The 13,879-nt window shown below is 42.1% G+C and overlaps 1 protein-coding gene across 3 annotated transcripts in view; it reads left to right on the top strand.

Annotated features, from left to right (window-relative positions):
- The window catches only part of HGSNAT (heparan-alpha-glucosaminide N-acetyltransferase), a 37,665-nt gene that overhangs the window by 20,296 nt on the left and 3,490 nt on the right, over window positions 1-13,879 (top strand). For all 3 annotated transcript variants that reach the window (XM_075997162.1, XM_012777363.3, XM_075997163.1), the window contains 10 exons: window positions 1,498-1,574; window positions 2,257-2,287; window positions 3,616-3,776; window positions 4,986-5,101; window positions 7,694-7,815; window positions 8,214-8,340; window positions 9,745-9,831; window positions 12,698-12,775; window positions 13,534-13,604; window positions 13,707-13,819. In XM_075997162.1, coding sequence (XP_075853277.1) covers window positions 1,498-1,574; window positions 2,257-2,287; window positions 3,616-3,776; window positions 4,986-5,101; window positions 7,694-7,815; window positions 8,214-8,340; window positions 9,745-9,831; window positions 12,698-12,775; window positions 13,534-13,604; window positions 13,707-13,819 — 983 coding nt within the window. The remainder of the gene's footprint in view (window positions 1-1,497; window positions 1,575-2,256; window positions 2,288-3,615; window positions 3,777-4,985; window positions 5,102-7,693; window positions 7,816-8,213; window positions 8,341-9,744; window positions 9,832-12,697; window positions 12,776-13,533; window positions 13,605-13,706; window positions 13,820-13,879) is intronic.

Genomic DNA, 13,879 nt, shown 5'->3' with positions numbered 1-13,879 from the left:
GCTAGAAAGTATCTTTTGGATGCAAAAATAAAGCCAGCAGCTTGTCCAGTGTTGAAAACTGTGACCATGGGCAGCATGATATGTTGAGGGAGAGGGGAGTGGATGAGGCAGAGCCACTGTCCAGTGGGATGTGCGGTCGTGAGTTAAGGTCATTTGCGTGTGGACAAGTGGCTGTTACTTGGGGCTACAAACTACACCCCCACATCCAGTCAGGAACTTGACAGCTTAGAAGATGCACCAATCTGGAAATGAAACACCAGCCTGTGGAAGAGGAAGGGCTTATCCTTTGTGGCTAGCAGAGAAACTCAAATTTCAGGCCCTTTTGATAGCAAAGCCATAGCCCTGGTAGAAGAACAAAGGCCAGGCCAAAACTCTGAAAATAAAGTATAAAAGTGATATACCTAAAAATAAATCTATAGGTATTGAGTCTTTCATTTCTACCTACCAAGGCCTTCTGAACACCAGTGCTAACCCCGTAGTTCCGTCCTAGCCTCACGAGGTCCCTGAGTGCTCCTGGTGGATATATTTGAAGCACGGTGGTAATTATAATAGTGATAATAATAAAAACTGCTAATGGCTTTGGAGTTCTCACTATGTACAGGTCACTGTTTCAATTTGTCGTAGTTTATTTAATCTCTTAACAATCCTATGGGGTATATTCTTTTAATGTACCTGTCTCATAGATGAAGAAATTGAGCTGCTCGGGCTAAGTAATTTGTCCAGGGTCACTCGGGTACTAACTGGGAAAACCAAGATTCAATTCCAGGCAGTTGGGTTACAGGGTCCGCACAGGCCATTCCAATAACACACTAAACTTCAGCCTCAGCATCTTGCACAGTTAACATCAAATGGTAAAGTATCCAGCATCCATTTTATATTCCTCTTTCTTATTGTCTTTGCTACTGTTGGAGATAAGCTGTTCACAGACGGGCAGGAACTAGTGTTTATTAGGGGCCTACAATGTGCCAGGCACTGGTTGGGTGCTATAAGATACATTATTCTCTTTAATAGTCACATGCGGTCAGCATGTTTTCTCTCTTACAGATGAGTACACTGAGTTAACTGATGAGAATCGTGCCCAAGCTTTTATGGCTAATAAGAGAAAAAGGTCTAAGATGTGGTTCTGTAATTCTCTTACTCCAATGACTATGTGCCTTCTACAAGAGTTCTTTAACCTGATGTATAAAGAATTAACACAAAATTAAGTTATCAGAAGTTTTTTGCTCTGTTTTCAAGGTAGATAGTTTAGTAGTACAGTGTAAATTTTTCTTAAGACATCATGTTGGAAATGATGGCAACAGAAGGACTTTAGTCTGTGGTCCTAAATGTGGTGAGAAGAAAATGATAGTTTCTTAATCTTTATATCTCATCTTGCATCCTGAAGTGCTCAACAGAATTGCATGACTGCACCTTGCAAGTTGAAATGTATGTCTTGCAGTTCGGCCCTTCCTTGTAATGTTGCATACCCTGAAAGGATTCTCTTTGTGGGCTTTATAGGATATCTCTCATACTCATGGTCTTCATCAATTACGGAGGAGGAAAATACTGGTACTTCAAGCATGCGAGTTGGAATGGTAAGATAATTCCTAAAGGTGGCATTGCTTATGCAGGTCCATTCAGAGAACTGCAGGCAAGAGAACCACTTGGCCTCTCCCCAGGAGAGGTGAGGCCCCACCAGCATCCTCCGAGTGACTGAGGTCCTGCCCTGTAGAATGACCTTTAGATTATTCTGTGAGCCCTTTAGTTTTATTCTATAGTGCTTCAATGTAGTGACACATAGACTCTAAAAGTTTTGACTATGGGACTGTGGGATTCTGCATTGGCTGTAAATGATCACTGTCATATTCCAGATATGCATTTTATTACAGCCGCCATATTCTTGGGGGGTCTGTCTTCTAAGACTTATGGGCCTTCTTAGGGTTGGATTGAACTGGGGTTGGCCTGAGTGGTGCTGAATGACAGCTATAAATCTGGCTTGTAGTTGGTTCAAGAATGGATTTTGAATAGTGCTGCTTAAATATAACGACTTTTCTATACACATCTAGGTTGGTTCTCCTGTGTCTAGTTATGTTGGCAGGAAATACCCAGCCAGGTGCAGTGACGGGTTGCAGAGTCTCAAGGGAGTGTGTGTGTGTGTGTTACTCTCTACATGAGTTTGCTCTCTGTGTCAGTATGTCATCATGTCCATTCTAGATTTATGAAGTATTTATATCCTCAGGTCTTTTCCTTACTCTTTCTTTTTGTCTTATTCTGCAGGACTGACAGTGGCTGACCTTGTTTTCCCATGGTGAGTTGACCTACCATCATCTCTTCCACAGGTCAACTCTAACATTTTGTTTTTCAGCTGATGCTGGAGCCTCTCTCTGAGACCAGCCCTGAATCCTGGACCACAGGCCTGTGTTCTGCTGCCATGAAGTTCTTCCAGAAGTTGTGTTACTGTATAGTTCTACTTGGCATAGTGCTTACACATGTGTGTATAAAAGATGAGTGGTTTTGTAGGGAACATTTTGTTAGTGTAGATATGATATACTAGATCCTAAAATCTTATAGGAATTCATAAATTCTGAATATGTAATTAACTTCCACTGATCCTGAAAATAATTATAAAATCCCATTTCCTAAAAGGAATGGAGTATGTTGATATCATCGAATACTGATAAATATGTAGCAGGGCGATGATACTAATCAATTAAAATTTAAAATAATACTCGAGTAACCAAACTCAGATTGTCCGTGACTTCTTACGATGTAGAATTTGTATCTTTGCTATGCAGTGCTTTGAGTGACTTTGCTTCATCATTTGGAGGTAGTACCAGCCGTTATTTTAGTTTTTTGATCTCTTGGGTTTCATCACTAATATAAACTCCATTTTTTGGGAAACATTCTTTTATTCATTTATTTATTTTGAGATAGATTTGGGTAGAGAGAAGGCTTATATGCCCGAAGACCTGGTCATTATTTTTGTACATTCTCTGTGAAATTCCCTACAGAGAAAGTTCCCTAGAGAGACTAGAGGCTTCTCCCTGACTAGGGTGACCCTGAGAAAGGAAACCAGGGGACACCAGGGAATGCAGCAGGAACAAACTCTCCTGTCTGTCACCCCTTGCCAGATAATTAGTATTCTGCCTTTTCTTTTCAAGGGATAATTTGGTATGTTTAAAAAAAGAGAGAAAAAAGGAAAATATGTGTGACTCAGACAAAATGGAGAGAAAAAAATTAAGCTGTCATTTTTCTTTCAGGAGCAGGAGTGAATTTAGAAATGATCAAAATGTTTGTTTCTCAAGGACTTTGTGGGCCTGCTAGTGAATGTCTAGTTATTTGGAGACAATATTGTAGCATCTTCATCATCACTTCTCTCTGATAACTAAATGGGAGGGTTGTCTTTGGAAATTTCATTTGCTGTTAAAGACTTTTTCTCCTAAGTCAGGACTTGAAGATGCACTGTCAGAAGCCTCATAGCTCAGCAGGGTTGTGTTCTGATTTCTTCCTCTACTGTTAGCTCGATGTTATTTCAGTAATTGTGTTGCTTCTCTTATGTAATATATTATACAGTATTAATGATACATAGACAAAAAATTAGAAATGGTCCCTTATTAACAGCTGTTTTTTCTTTAGGTTTGTATTTATTATGGGATCTTCAATTTTTCTATCAATGACATCTATACTGCAACGGGGATGTTCAAAATTCAGATTGCTGGGGAAAATTGCATGGAGGAGTTTCCTGTTAATCTGTATAGGAATTATCATTGTGAACCCCAATTATTGCCTTGGTCCATGTAGGTATTTTCCCCCTCTGTTAATATATATTCAGGTTGAAATATGGAAACTACATGTAATTTGAAAGAAATATAATTCTTTTCATCTAAGGTACCTGCAAATGGATGAATTCTTAGAAAGTATATGCAGTGCTTGCATAATGTTGGGCATTATTATGTTAGAATTTTAGACCCGAGAAGAGCCTCTAAGATTACTCAAACCCTTCTGTTGTACAAAGGAAGGTCTGGGGCCAAGAGAGATTGAAGAGTTTTCTCTGGATTATCTAAGTGTAGTGAGGAGCACAATAGGGGCCAGGACAAGTCACGTTCTCATACCTTGCCCTCCTGCCATTTTGGTTTCATCAACTTTCAGTATTGGGTAGTAGTTCAAGAATCCTCCTTTGTCAGCACTTGTACGCCAGCTGGGCTGCTGGGAAGGAATGAGCTCCTTGTCACTGCTGCAGTGGTGTGCAGTGGACAGGAATGCTGAGGGAAGGATGTCAGCCCTGTGCTTTGAACCAGCGTCAGAATTGGGGAGGGCAGGAGTCACTGTCATCAAGGAGCTTACACTGTCATTAGGAAAAGAGGACACAAACATCTAGACAGTAGCCAATGGAGTCCTCAGGCAATTAGTACTTTTATTGAATGACTGTAGATACTAGAAGAAGTAGAGTTTACTTCCAGATGGTGTTTCATATAAAAGTGGATTTGATGGATCTCCAAAAAGTGAGCCATTGCTTCCAATGGGATTCATTGTTGGGTTTGTCATCTGGTTGTATTCTTCCATTGCCACAGTCATGTAGGGCAGGGAGAGTCAGTCAGTGGCTTGTGTTAGGTCTGCAAGTTCCTGGTGAACATGAGAGTTGAGTCCATATTTCTAATGGGAAAGGGCCAGGAGATGGAACTTCAGGGTCAAGGGTAGCCCTTGCTTTATCCCCACACCTGAGTATGACACTTTGGTTTTTATCCCAGTCTCTCAACTGGCACCTTCCTGTTCTGAGTTTGAGCCAAGTCCCTGACTGTCTTTTGTTGAGTGGGATTGGCTTGTTCTTGGAACTTGGATTTGAGCCGTGTCTCCTGCCAACGTGTCTTTTCATCTCTAAGAGCTTAAAAAAGACTTACTTAGATGTCATATAGGTACTTCTTCCCCCTTATGAAAAAAAATAACATTGTCTTGGGATGAGATGAGAAATGTTGACTAACACTTTATCTAACGTGTGCTTTCTGCAGTGTCTTGGGAGAAGGTGCGAATTCCCGGTGTTCTGCAGCGGTTGGGGGTGACTTACTTTGCAGTTGCTGTGTTGGAGCTTCTCTTTGCTAAACCTGTGCCTGAAAATTGTGCCTCGGTGAGAAATCATTTTTTAAAAAAGAGGGAAAATAATCACTGTATAGTTTTTAGAATTTTTTTTTACCTCTGAGTGCAATACTGTGTACTTCTGATAACTACATGCATTCTTTTCCACCCTGTATTTAGTTATTTTTATTTAATCTTTATATCAATTTTTTTATTATGGTAAAAAACATGTATTGTGAGATCTACCCTCTTAACAGATTTGTCAGCATGCAGTAATCACATGCATTCTTTTTTCTTTTACTTTTGTTGACATGTAATGTACATATTTATGGAATTCAGAGTGATGTTTTGATCCATGTATAGAATGTGTAATGGTCAAATCAGGGTAATTAGCACATCCATCACCTCAAACGTGCCATCTCTTTGTGTTGGGAACATTTAAAATCTTCTAGTTTCAAATGCATTCTTTTTTTAATTCTAAAAAAGGTTTTTTGAGACAGGATTGTGCTCTGTTGCCCATGCTGGAGTGCAGTGGCATCATTATATCTTACTACAACCTCCAACTCCTGGGCTCAAGTGGTCCTCCTGCCTCAGTCTCTTGAGTAGCTGGGATTGGGGCTCATGCCACCATGCCCGTCTAATTTTTTCTATTTTTTATAGAGATAGTGTTCTGCTCTTGCTCAAGCTGGTGTCAAATGCCTGGCCTCAAGTAGGGGATTCCTGCCTTGGCATCCCAGAGTTCTGGGATCATAGGTGTGACCCCTCCGCCCAGCCTTCACATACTTTCTTGATGTCATCAAATGATATCACCATCCTCCAGTTTGCTAGTTTGGTCTCTTGGGGCATTATTGCCAATTTTTCAATTTCCTTGTGGTATAAGATATATAAAAAACTCATTTAACCTTATTCAAATGCTTATATGACCTTGTTTCAACTTTGAGAAAAGTGCCAAGGTGAGGGATGGGAGAATAACAGGATTGTGCTTGGCTACTTGTGTGTCGTCTTTGTCAGGAGTATGTCAGAGTCTCATCTCTTTTGTGATTACTTCCTGTAGTTGCTGGGTGAAGTTTACCCAAGTGACAGTTACTTTTCCCCCAATAGAGGTAAAAATTCAGGTGGAAATGTTTAAATGTTTCCATTTGGGGTCCTACTTAACAATAAATTAATAAAGTGGTGTTTGTTCTCCCGCCTCTTCCCGGTCATATAGCTACAAATTCATCTCTGAATCCCAGATTCTCTGGGTGCTTCCTGTAGTGATTGCTTAGTTGTATATTTCTACAGTGCATTTTTGTCATTATTACTTTTTCCTCCTCTGCCCTGTCATCAGGGAATTGGTGGCCTCTGGCTATGGGTGGCCTTAAGATGAAGCAGAGGGTGGACACGTGTGGATGAGTGTGGAGCTGCTTGAGTGGGTAACAGAGCAGCCGTGCCCAGCCCTTCCTTGGGACCCGAGGGTCTGTGGAAGCATGTCCCGGGCCGGCACAGTTGGGTGAGGGCTTTGGTGAGACACCAAGAATAGATAGGCTGCACCCTTTCTTTCTTCAACCAGAACAGCTCCAAAAGTTTAAATTTCATTTTTTTTTTTACTTTAAAATTTTATTTATTTATTTATTTATTTTTTGGAGACAGTCTCACTCTATTGCCCAGGCTAGAGTGCCATGGCATCAGCGTAGCTCACAGTAACCTGAAACTCCTGGGCTCAAGCAATCCTCCTGCCTCAGCCTCCCCAGTAGCTGGGACAACAGGCATGCGCCACCATGCCCGGCTAATTTTTTCTATATATTTTAGTTGGTCAATTAATTTCTCTCTATTTTTAGTAGAGATGGGTCTTGCTCTTGCTCAGGATGGTTTCGAACTCCTGCCTTGGCCTCCCAGAGTGCTAGGATTACAGGCGTGAGCCACCGCACCTAGCCTAAAAATTTATTTTTAATTTCTTTTTTTATAACAGTTTTATTGAGGTATAATTCACATACCATAAAATTTGCATGTTTAAAGTGCACAGTTCAGTGATATTTAGTCCACTCACAGACTTGCCCCATGAAGAAACCCTCCACTTGCTGCCAGTCACTCGCCACTCTCACAGCTTCCCCAGCGTGGGCGCCTCCTCGGCTACTTTCTGTCTATAAATTTACCTACTCTAGACATTTCATATAAATGAAATCATATAATATGTGGCTTTTTACGTGTAGCTTCTTTCACGTAGCATAATATACTTTTGGAGATCTATCCATGTTGCATGTATCAGCACTTCATTCCAAATTTGCTGAATAATATTTTATGGGTATGCCACATTTTGTTTATTTGTTCATCAATTGATAGACATTGACTTTTTTCTACTTTTTGGCTATTGCGAATAATGCGCCTGTGTAAACTTGTGTACGAGTTTTTGTGTGAACATGTTTTCAACTCTTTTAGGTATAGGAGTAGAATTGTCCATTGATTTTTTTTAACTAATGTTTTACTGTGATATTTCATAGAAAGGGAGCATCTAGACAGCATAATGCATATTAAATAAATTTTTGTATTACTACCAGAAAGGCCAAGAAAGGAATCACTGGGAATCTCCCAAGTATAGATGCTGTGCACTAGTCCCATTCTGTTTGCGTTGAGTTCACGGACATTTTGTTTTTCTGCCCCCACTCAGGAGAGGAGCTGCTTTTCTCTTGGAGACGTCACGTCCTCCTGGCCCCAGTGGCTCCTCATTCTGATGCTGGAAAGCATCTGGCTGGGATTAACATTCTTCCTGCCGGTTCCTGGGTGCCCTACGTAAGTGAACCCTGTATGTCCCCTTTTTGCATGTCATTTTCTGCCAAGTCCCAGGTTCTGGGCTTACAACTTTCAAATGACTAAGTCAGAGGAATTCTATCTCACTCTTTCTTCTTCTTTGAGGCATACTTTGTGTTGAATGGGAGAAGAGTTTGATGTGTTTCCAAGGAAATGTCTCTGTGGTGGTGTTTGAGGTTAATTTGACTAGAAGTTGGGCCTCTGCCTCCACAGTGTAGGGGGCAGTCAGGTCAAAGTGCGTTGGTAAGAGTGCCTGGAGCCGCAGGTGTTTTCGGGTGGTACGTGTTTGAGGCTCTTTGAACTGGGCTGCGGGAATAGCCAGTGCATACCATTATCCCTTCTGAAGTCTTCCCATTTAAGCGTGGTTTTCACTTTCCTAGTGGTTATCTTGGCCCCGGTGGCATCGGAGACTTGGGGAAGTATCCAAATTGCACCGGAGGAGCTGCTGGCTACATCGACCGCCTGCTGCTGGGGGATGGCCACCTTTACCAGCACCCTTCTTCCGCAGTGAGTGGGGCTGGCTCGCACTCACAGCTGAAGCTTTAGGGCCTCAGCAGTGACGGAAGACAGAAAGAGCTGGTCAGCATTAAAGTGTGTCCATGAAACTAATTTTCATTTGAAAAGTCAGCTAACTTGATGACTTATAAATATTCATTTTGTGGCAATATATAAACATTATTTTGGATTTTAAAGTTAGAATGGGACAGGTATGGTGGCTCACACCTGTTATCCTAGCACTTTGGGAGGCTGAGGTGGGAGGATTGCTTGAGGCTAGGAGTTTGAGACTAACCTGGGCAACATAGCAAGACCCCCATCTCTAACAAATTTAAAAATATAACCAAGCATGGTGGTGTGCACCTATATGTCCAGCTACTCCGGAGGCTGTGGTCAGAAGATTGAGCCCAGGAGTTCCTAGCTGCGGTGAGCTATGATTGTGCCACTGCCTTCCAGCCTGGGTAATAGAGTGAGACCTTGTCTCAAAAAAAAAAGTTAGCATGCATTGGATAAAATGAATAGTACGTTGCTTTTCTATATGTCTCAGGTCAGATTTCCTGGCAGCAGACTCTGAGACAGAAATTCCTGTGCAGCAGGTGTGTGAGGGAGTCCTTGTTGGGTCAGTACCTGTTGGGGAATGAGTGACGCGGCACCGGGCAGAGAGAGATTGAACTGCACTGCAGTCCTGACAAAGTCCAGCCAGTCTCTAGGAGAGCCGGGATGGCACTGCAGAGTGATTGTGAACTGAGGAGGGATTGGGCTCTCTCTATCCCTGGTTAGATGTGGACTGCCAGGAAGGGGGTGACCCCTAGAGAGGCAGCTCTCTGTAGTCAAGGACAAATCCAGAAGAGGGACTTGGCTGAGAATTTCAGCCATTAATACTTCTAGCAGCTGGAGGAATGAAAGCTTCTGTCCTGACAGGGTTGCGGGTATCTGTGTGGTATATTTCTAAATGTCTACAATAACATTTATTTTATAATAAAAACACAAATGTGTTTTTGAATATTATTTTCCTTAAAAGAAGATAGGAAGCTGTTAATGTTACAACAGGATTGATCAAAAAGAATAAATCTGAAAACTAGGAGGATGTTATATATTGTATGTGAAACTTGTCAGGGATGCCTCATGCAAGGCCTGGGCCCGGCTGTGTTTGTCAAGCAAGCTGGGCAAAGGAGCTGCCACTAGACTGTGGCTTGTTCCTGGGGCTTCTGCATCTTCTTCTGAGTGTCACAACCACATATCTTCTTGGCCAGAATATTCTGCCTATAATTCCTCCAAGTTTGCAATGAATTTCTGTAGCAAAAGCAAAACACCATTGACTACTGGAATGTATTAAAGTTTGTATTTGGCCTAAGTGTTGATTATGTGCATTTTCATGGTCAGTGGGTGATTGCTGCCTTCTTCTGTCTCATTAAGGCACTTTATCACACGGAGGTGGCCTATGATCCAGAAGGAATCCTAGGGACCATCAACTCCATTGTGATGGCCTTTTTGGGAGTTCAGGTATTTTTTTTGTTTCCTTAGGATACATTTTTCTCACAGTTTATGATTATTGATTCATCACTAATTCAAAGACCATTTCATTAAAATAATTGGGAGCCTATCCTCTTCTGTGTATAGGTCTAATAAATTCTATTATGTTCAACAGGTTGTACAAAACTAGAAGTTGCTGAAAGTAGGCACATTTAAATAATTGGGAATTCTTACATTCTCAAAAAAAGTATTATTTATGTGACGTATCTTGGCTCAGCAGTTTCTGGATACGAGATCTCCCTGATGGCGTGTGCAGAGTATTTGGGTATCAGTAACAATGGAAGTCTCTTTGTCATTTGTCACATTTCCTTTGTGTTTACTTGTCTTAGTCCGTGCTGTTATAACAAAATACCCAAGACTGGGTAATGTATAAAGACCAGAAATTTATTTCTCACAATTCTGGAGGCTGGGAAGTCCAAGATAACGGTGCTGGCAGTTTGTCTGGTGAGGCTCCAGGCTCTGCTCCAAGATAGAGCCTGGATGTGCGCACAGGCCTGTGTCCTTATGTGGTGGGGCTGAATTAGCGAAGAGCTGAACTTGCTGCCTCAAGCCCTTTCTATGAGGGCGAGGGCGTTAAATCCATTCATGGGGGTGGAACCTTTATGATGTGTCACTTCCCAGAGGCCCCACCTTCAAATACCATCACCTTGGTGATTAGGTTTAACATAGGAATTTTGGATGGACACAGATTCAAACCACAGCCACACTTTACATGGCTTCAGGGTATGCATATTGTATGCCAAAGTCAACACAGTTATTCCTTGTTATCTCACGTGCAATGTTGTTAAAATTCTGAGCAGTGTAGAGTTTTCTTCCTAAAGTTCTCCCTATTGGTGTTTGAAAGTATTGTTTGAAGGGAGCCAACCAGGAAGGGGAAGAATTCGTAATTCTTGCGATGATGAAAATATTCCTTATCTGTGCTATCCTGGGGGGCAGCCACTATCCAGGGTAGCTATTGAGCACTGGAAATGTGATATGACCGAGGAACTGCATTTTTTATTTTATTCAGTTTAATTTTAAATTTAAATACTGACATGTGGCTAGTAGCTTCCCTGTGGGATAGTGCAGACCCAAAGCATGTACGGTTGAGTCTTCAACAATGTGGGTGTTAGGGGTGCTGACCCCCCATGAGGTTGAAAACCATGTATCACTTTGGATGCTCCCCAAACATAACTAATAGCTACCAGAAGCCTGGCTGGTAACATGAACAGTCTATTAACACATATTTTATATATGTGTTTTATACTGTATTCTTACAATCAAGTAAGCTAAAGAAAAGAAAATATTATTAAAATCACAAGGAAGAGAAGATATTTACTATTCACTAAGTGGAAGTGGGTTATTATGAAGGTCTCCACCCTCATCATCTTCACATTGGGTTGGGTAAGGAGGACAGAGGGTTGGTCTTGCTGTCTCCGGGGTGGCAGAGGCGGGAGGGATCCCCGTGGAAGTGCACTCTCAGTTAAAGCCCGCATTATTAAGGGCCAACTGTACGTTTTGGTGATTGAGCAATTTTATATTTAGAAATACTGCCTTTATCTCTGTACCACTTTATAGTTTATATTATGCTTTTACATATTCATTTAATCCCTGCCTGTGTTCTGTGGTGAAGCCGTGCCCACTGGAGCCGCCAGTCCAGTGTAGAGGTTGATGTCGACCGGCACCACACGCCCTGGGTTTGCACCCAGCTCTGCGCTTGCTCGCTGGGCACCGCAGGGTGTGCTGCGTCTGCCGCTGCTTTAGTGACGCCTACTTCATAAAGGCACTGTGAGGATTAAATAAGCGAATTTGTGGAAAGTTCTAAGGACTGGCATATAGACAGCATTCATAAATATTAGTTATTATTAAAAACTTATTAAAACTTTCTTCGCCAGACACGGTGGCTCATGCCTGTGATCCCAGCACTCTGGGAGGCCAAGGCGGGAGGATTGCTCAAGGTCAGGAGTTCGAAACCAGCCTGAGCAAGAGCGAGATCCCATCTGTACTAAAAAAAAAAGAAATTAATTGGGCAACTAAAAAATATATAGCAAAAAAAAGCAAAGCATGGTGGCACATACCTGTAGTCCCAGCTACTCAGGAGGCTGAGGCAGGAGGATCGCTTGAGCCCAGGAGTTTGAGGTTGCTGTGAGCTAGGCTGATGCCATGGCACTCTGGCCCAGGCAACAGAGTGAGACTCTGTCTCAAAAAAAAAAAGAAAAAATCAAAAAAAACCTTTTTTATCCTCTGATGTTCTCAGCAATTAATTCTTAATTTCAAAGGGATTTTATGCAAAATCTGTATTTTACAGTTTTTAAAATATTTCCCTGCCTCTAGTTCTACCCTGTCCTGACCCCTCTTCCGTTGTGCTGTCAGAAAGGGCCACCTCCCAGGCTGGTCTGAGCTGGCCCCTCGTCACTCTTTGGGAGAACTGTCTTTGGCGAGAAAGCCCCTGCCTGGGCTGAGACCCACAGAGCCTACCTGTCTGATACCTTTTTGTGCCCTTCTCATTCCCCTCTTTCCGAGTGACCTCAGAGCTGCTGTTGTGCTCTCCTGCTCTTTCCACCGAGTTCTGTGTGAGCTGCTCCATTCTGCTCAGAACGCTCTTCCTGCTTGGACATCTGGTGCTTGGACCTTGGCCCAGGGGCTTCTCCTCTCCCTTCCTGAGCACGTGCTTCATCCCTGGCCCCGGTGTCCTCTCCTCCTCCACCCGTCAGCGAGTCCCAGGGTGACGTCTCACTCCTTGTGATCCAGTATCTAGTGTGCCCAACAAGTGAATCTGTTTGTGGTGTCGTTAAGACCATGGATGACTATGAAATAAAAGTATATTCTCTTGTTCATAGTGTGTTTTCTTCTACAGGCAGGAAAAATACTATTGTACTACAAGGATCAGACCAAAGCCATCCTGATCAGATTCACTGCCTGGGGTTGTATTCTAGTAAGTAAGCAACATTCCTCACTAATATTCCTTTCTTCACATACATATATATTTAAAAAAAATAAAATGTTTGACAACACCAGTATAGCAGTTGTCACCACATCGCAACAGGTAACATCCTTCACTTGAATAACAGAGAGGAACAGATCTTTACACCTAAGTGCACACCTAGATTTATTTTTGTAGGAAAATGTCTTTATACATACCGCCGCTGCCCTGGTGGTATGTTTCTAAGAAACAAGCTCCAGGAATAAGCAGCAGGGCTGTGTTGCCCCAGGTCACACTGGCTGTCGGCCCCTTCCAAAGCAGATCACCCTATTTTTATAGTGTTTTTATAGTGTTTTCATCAAATAGCCAGCCAGGAATGGGGAGACATATCAGAAAGTCTAGACAAGTAGTAACAGGTTTTCAAATATCAATCTCCATATTTATATGTGAAAAAAGAATTGTAAGGTTGACTAACCATTTGTCTTACCCCCAACCTTGCAATCATATTTCCTCTCAGGATTCATTGTAACTTATCAATTAATTTACCCTCATCAACTCAGAGGAATCCTGGAAAGGTATTTTAAGAGAATATCTGTTAGTTGCACATTTTAAAAATATGTTTCTAGTTAAAAGGGTAAAATATAAGGCACAATTTTCAGCCCTCCCTAAGCAATTAAATAACTAATTTAAATATATTAGTTGGTCTTGAAACACATTGTTTTGTGAGATAATAATATGAAACTTTAACATCCTTCCCCTCCACATTATAGGGGCTTATTTCTGTTGCTTTGACAAAAGTTTCTGAAAACGAAGGCTTTATTCCAGTGAACAAAAACCTCTGGTAGGTATAGAAAAAGAGCGCCCTTTCAGTGTTGACTGCTCCTCATGTTGAAATGTGATGCTTCCCTGTGGGCGCTGTAACACCTCCTCCAACTCCTCCTAGGTCCATCTCGTACATCACCACGCTCAGCTCTTTTGCCTTCTTCATCCTGCTGGTCCTGTACCCGGTCGTGGATGTGAGGGGGCTATGGACAGGAGCCCCGTTCTTTTATCCAGGTGAGTTGCCTGTAACCCCAAACAGTTGGTGATGGTGACCAGGTGGACTGACCAGAGACC

The sequence above is a fragment of the Microcebus murinus genome, chromosome 24 (assembly GCF_040939455.1).
Source record: "Microcebus murinus isolate Inina chromosome 24, M.murinus_Inina_mat1.0, whole genome shotgun sequence".
In the NCBI taxonomy this organism is placed as follows: domain Eukaryota; kingdom Metazoa; phylum Chordata; class Mammalia; order Primates; family Cheirogaleidae; genus Microcebus; species Microcebus murinus.
The sequence above is the reverse complement of the archived record's forward strand: the minus strand, read 5'-3'. Positions and strand labels throughout refer to the sequence as shown.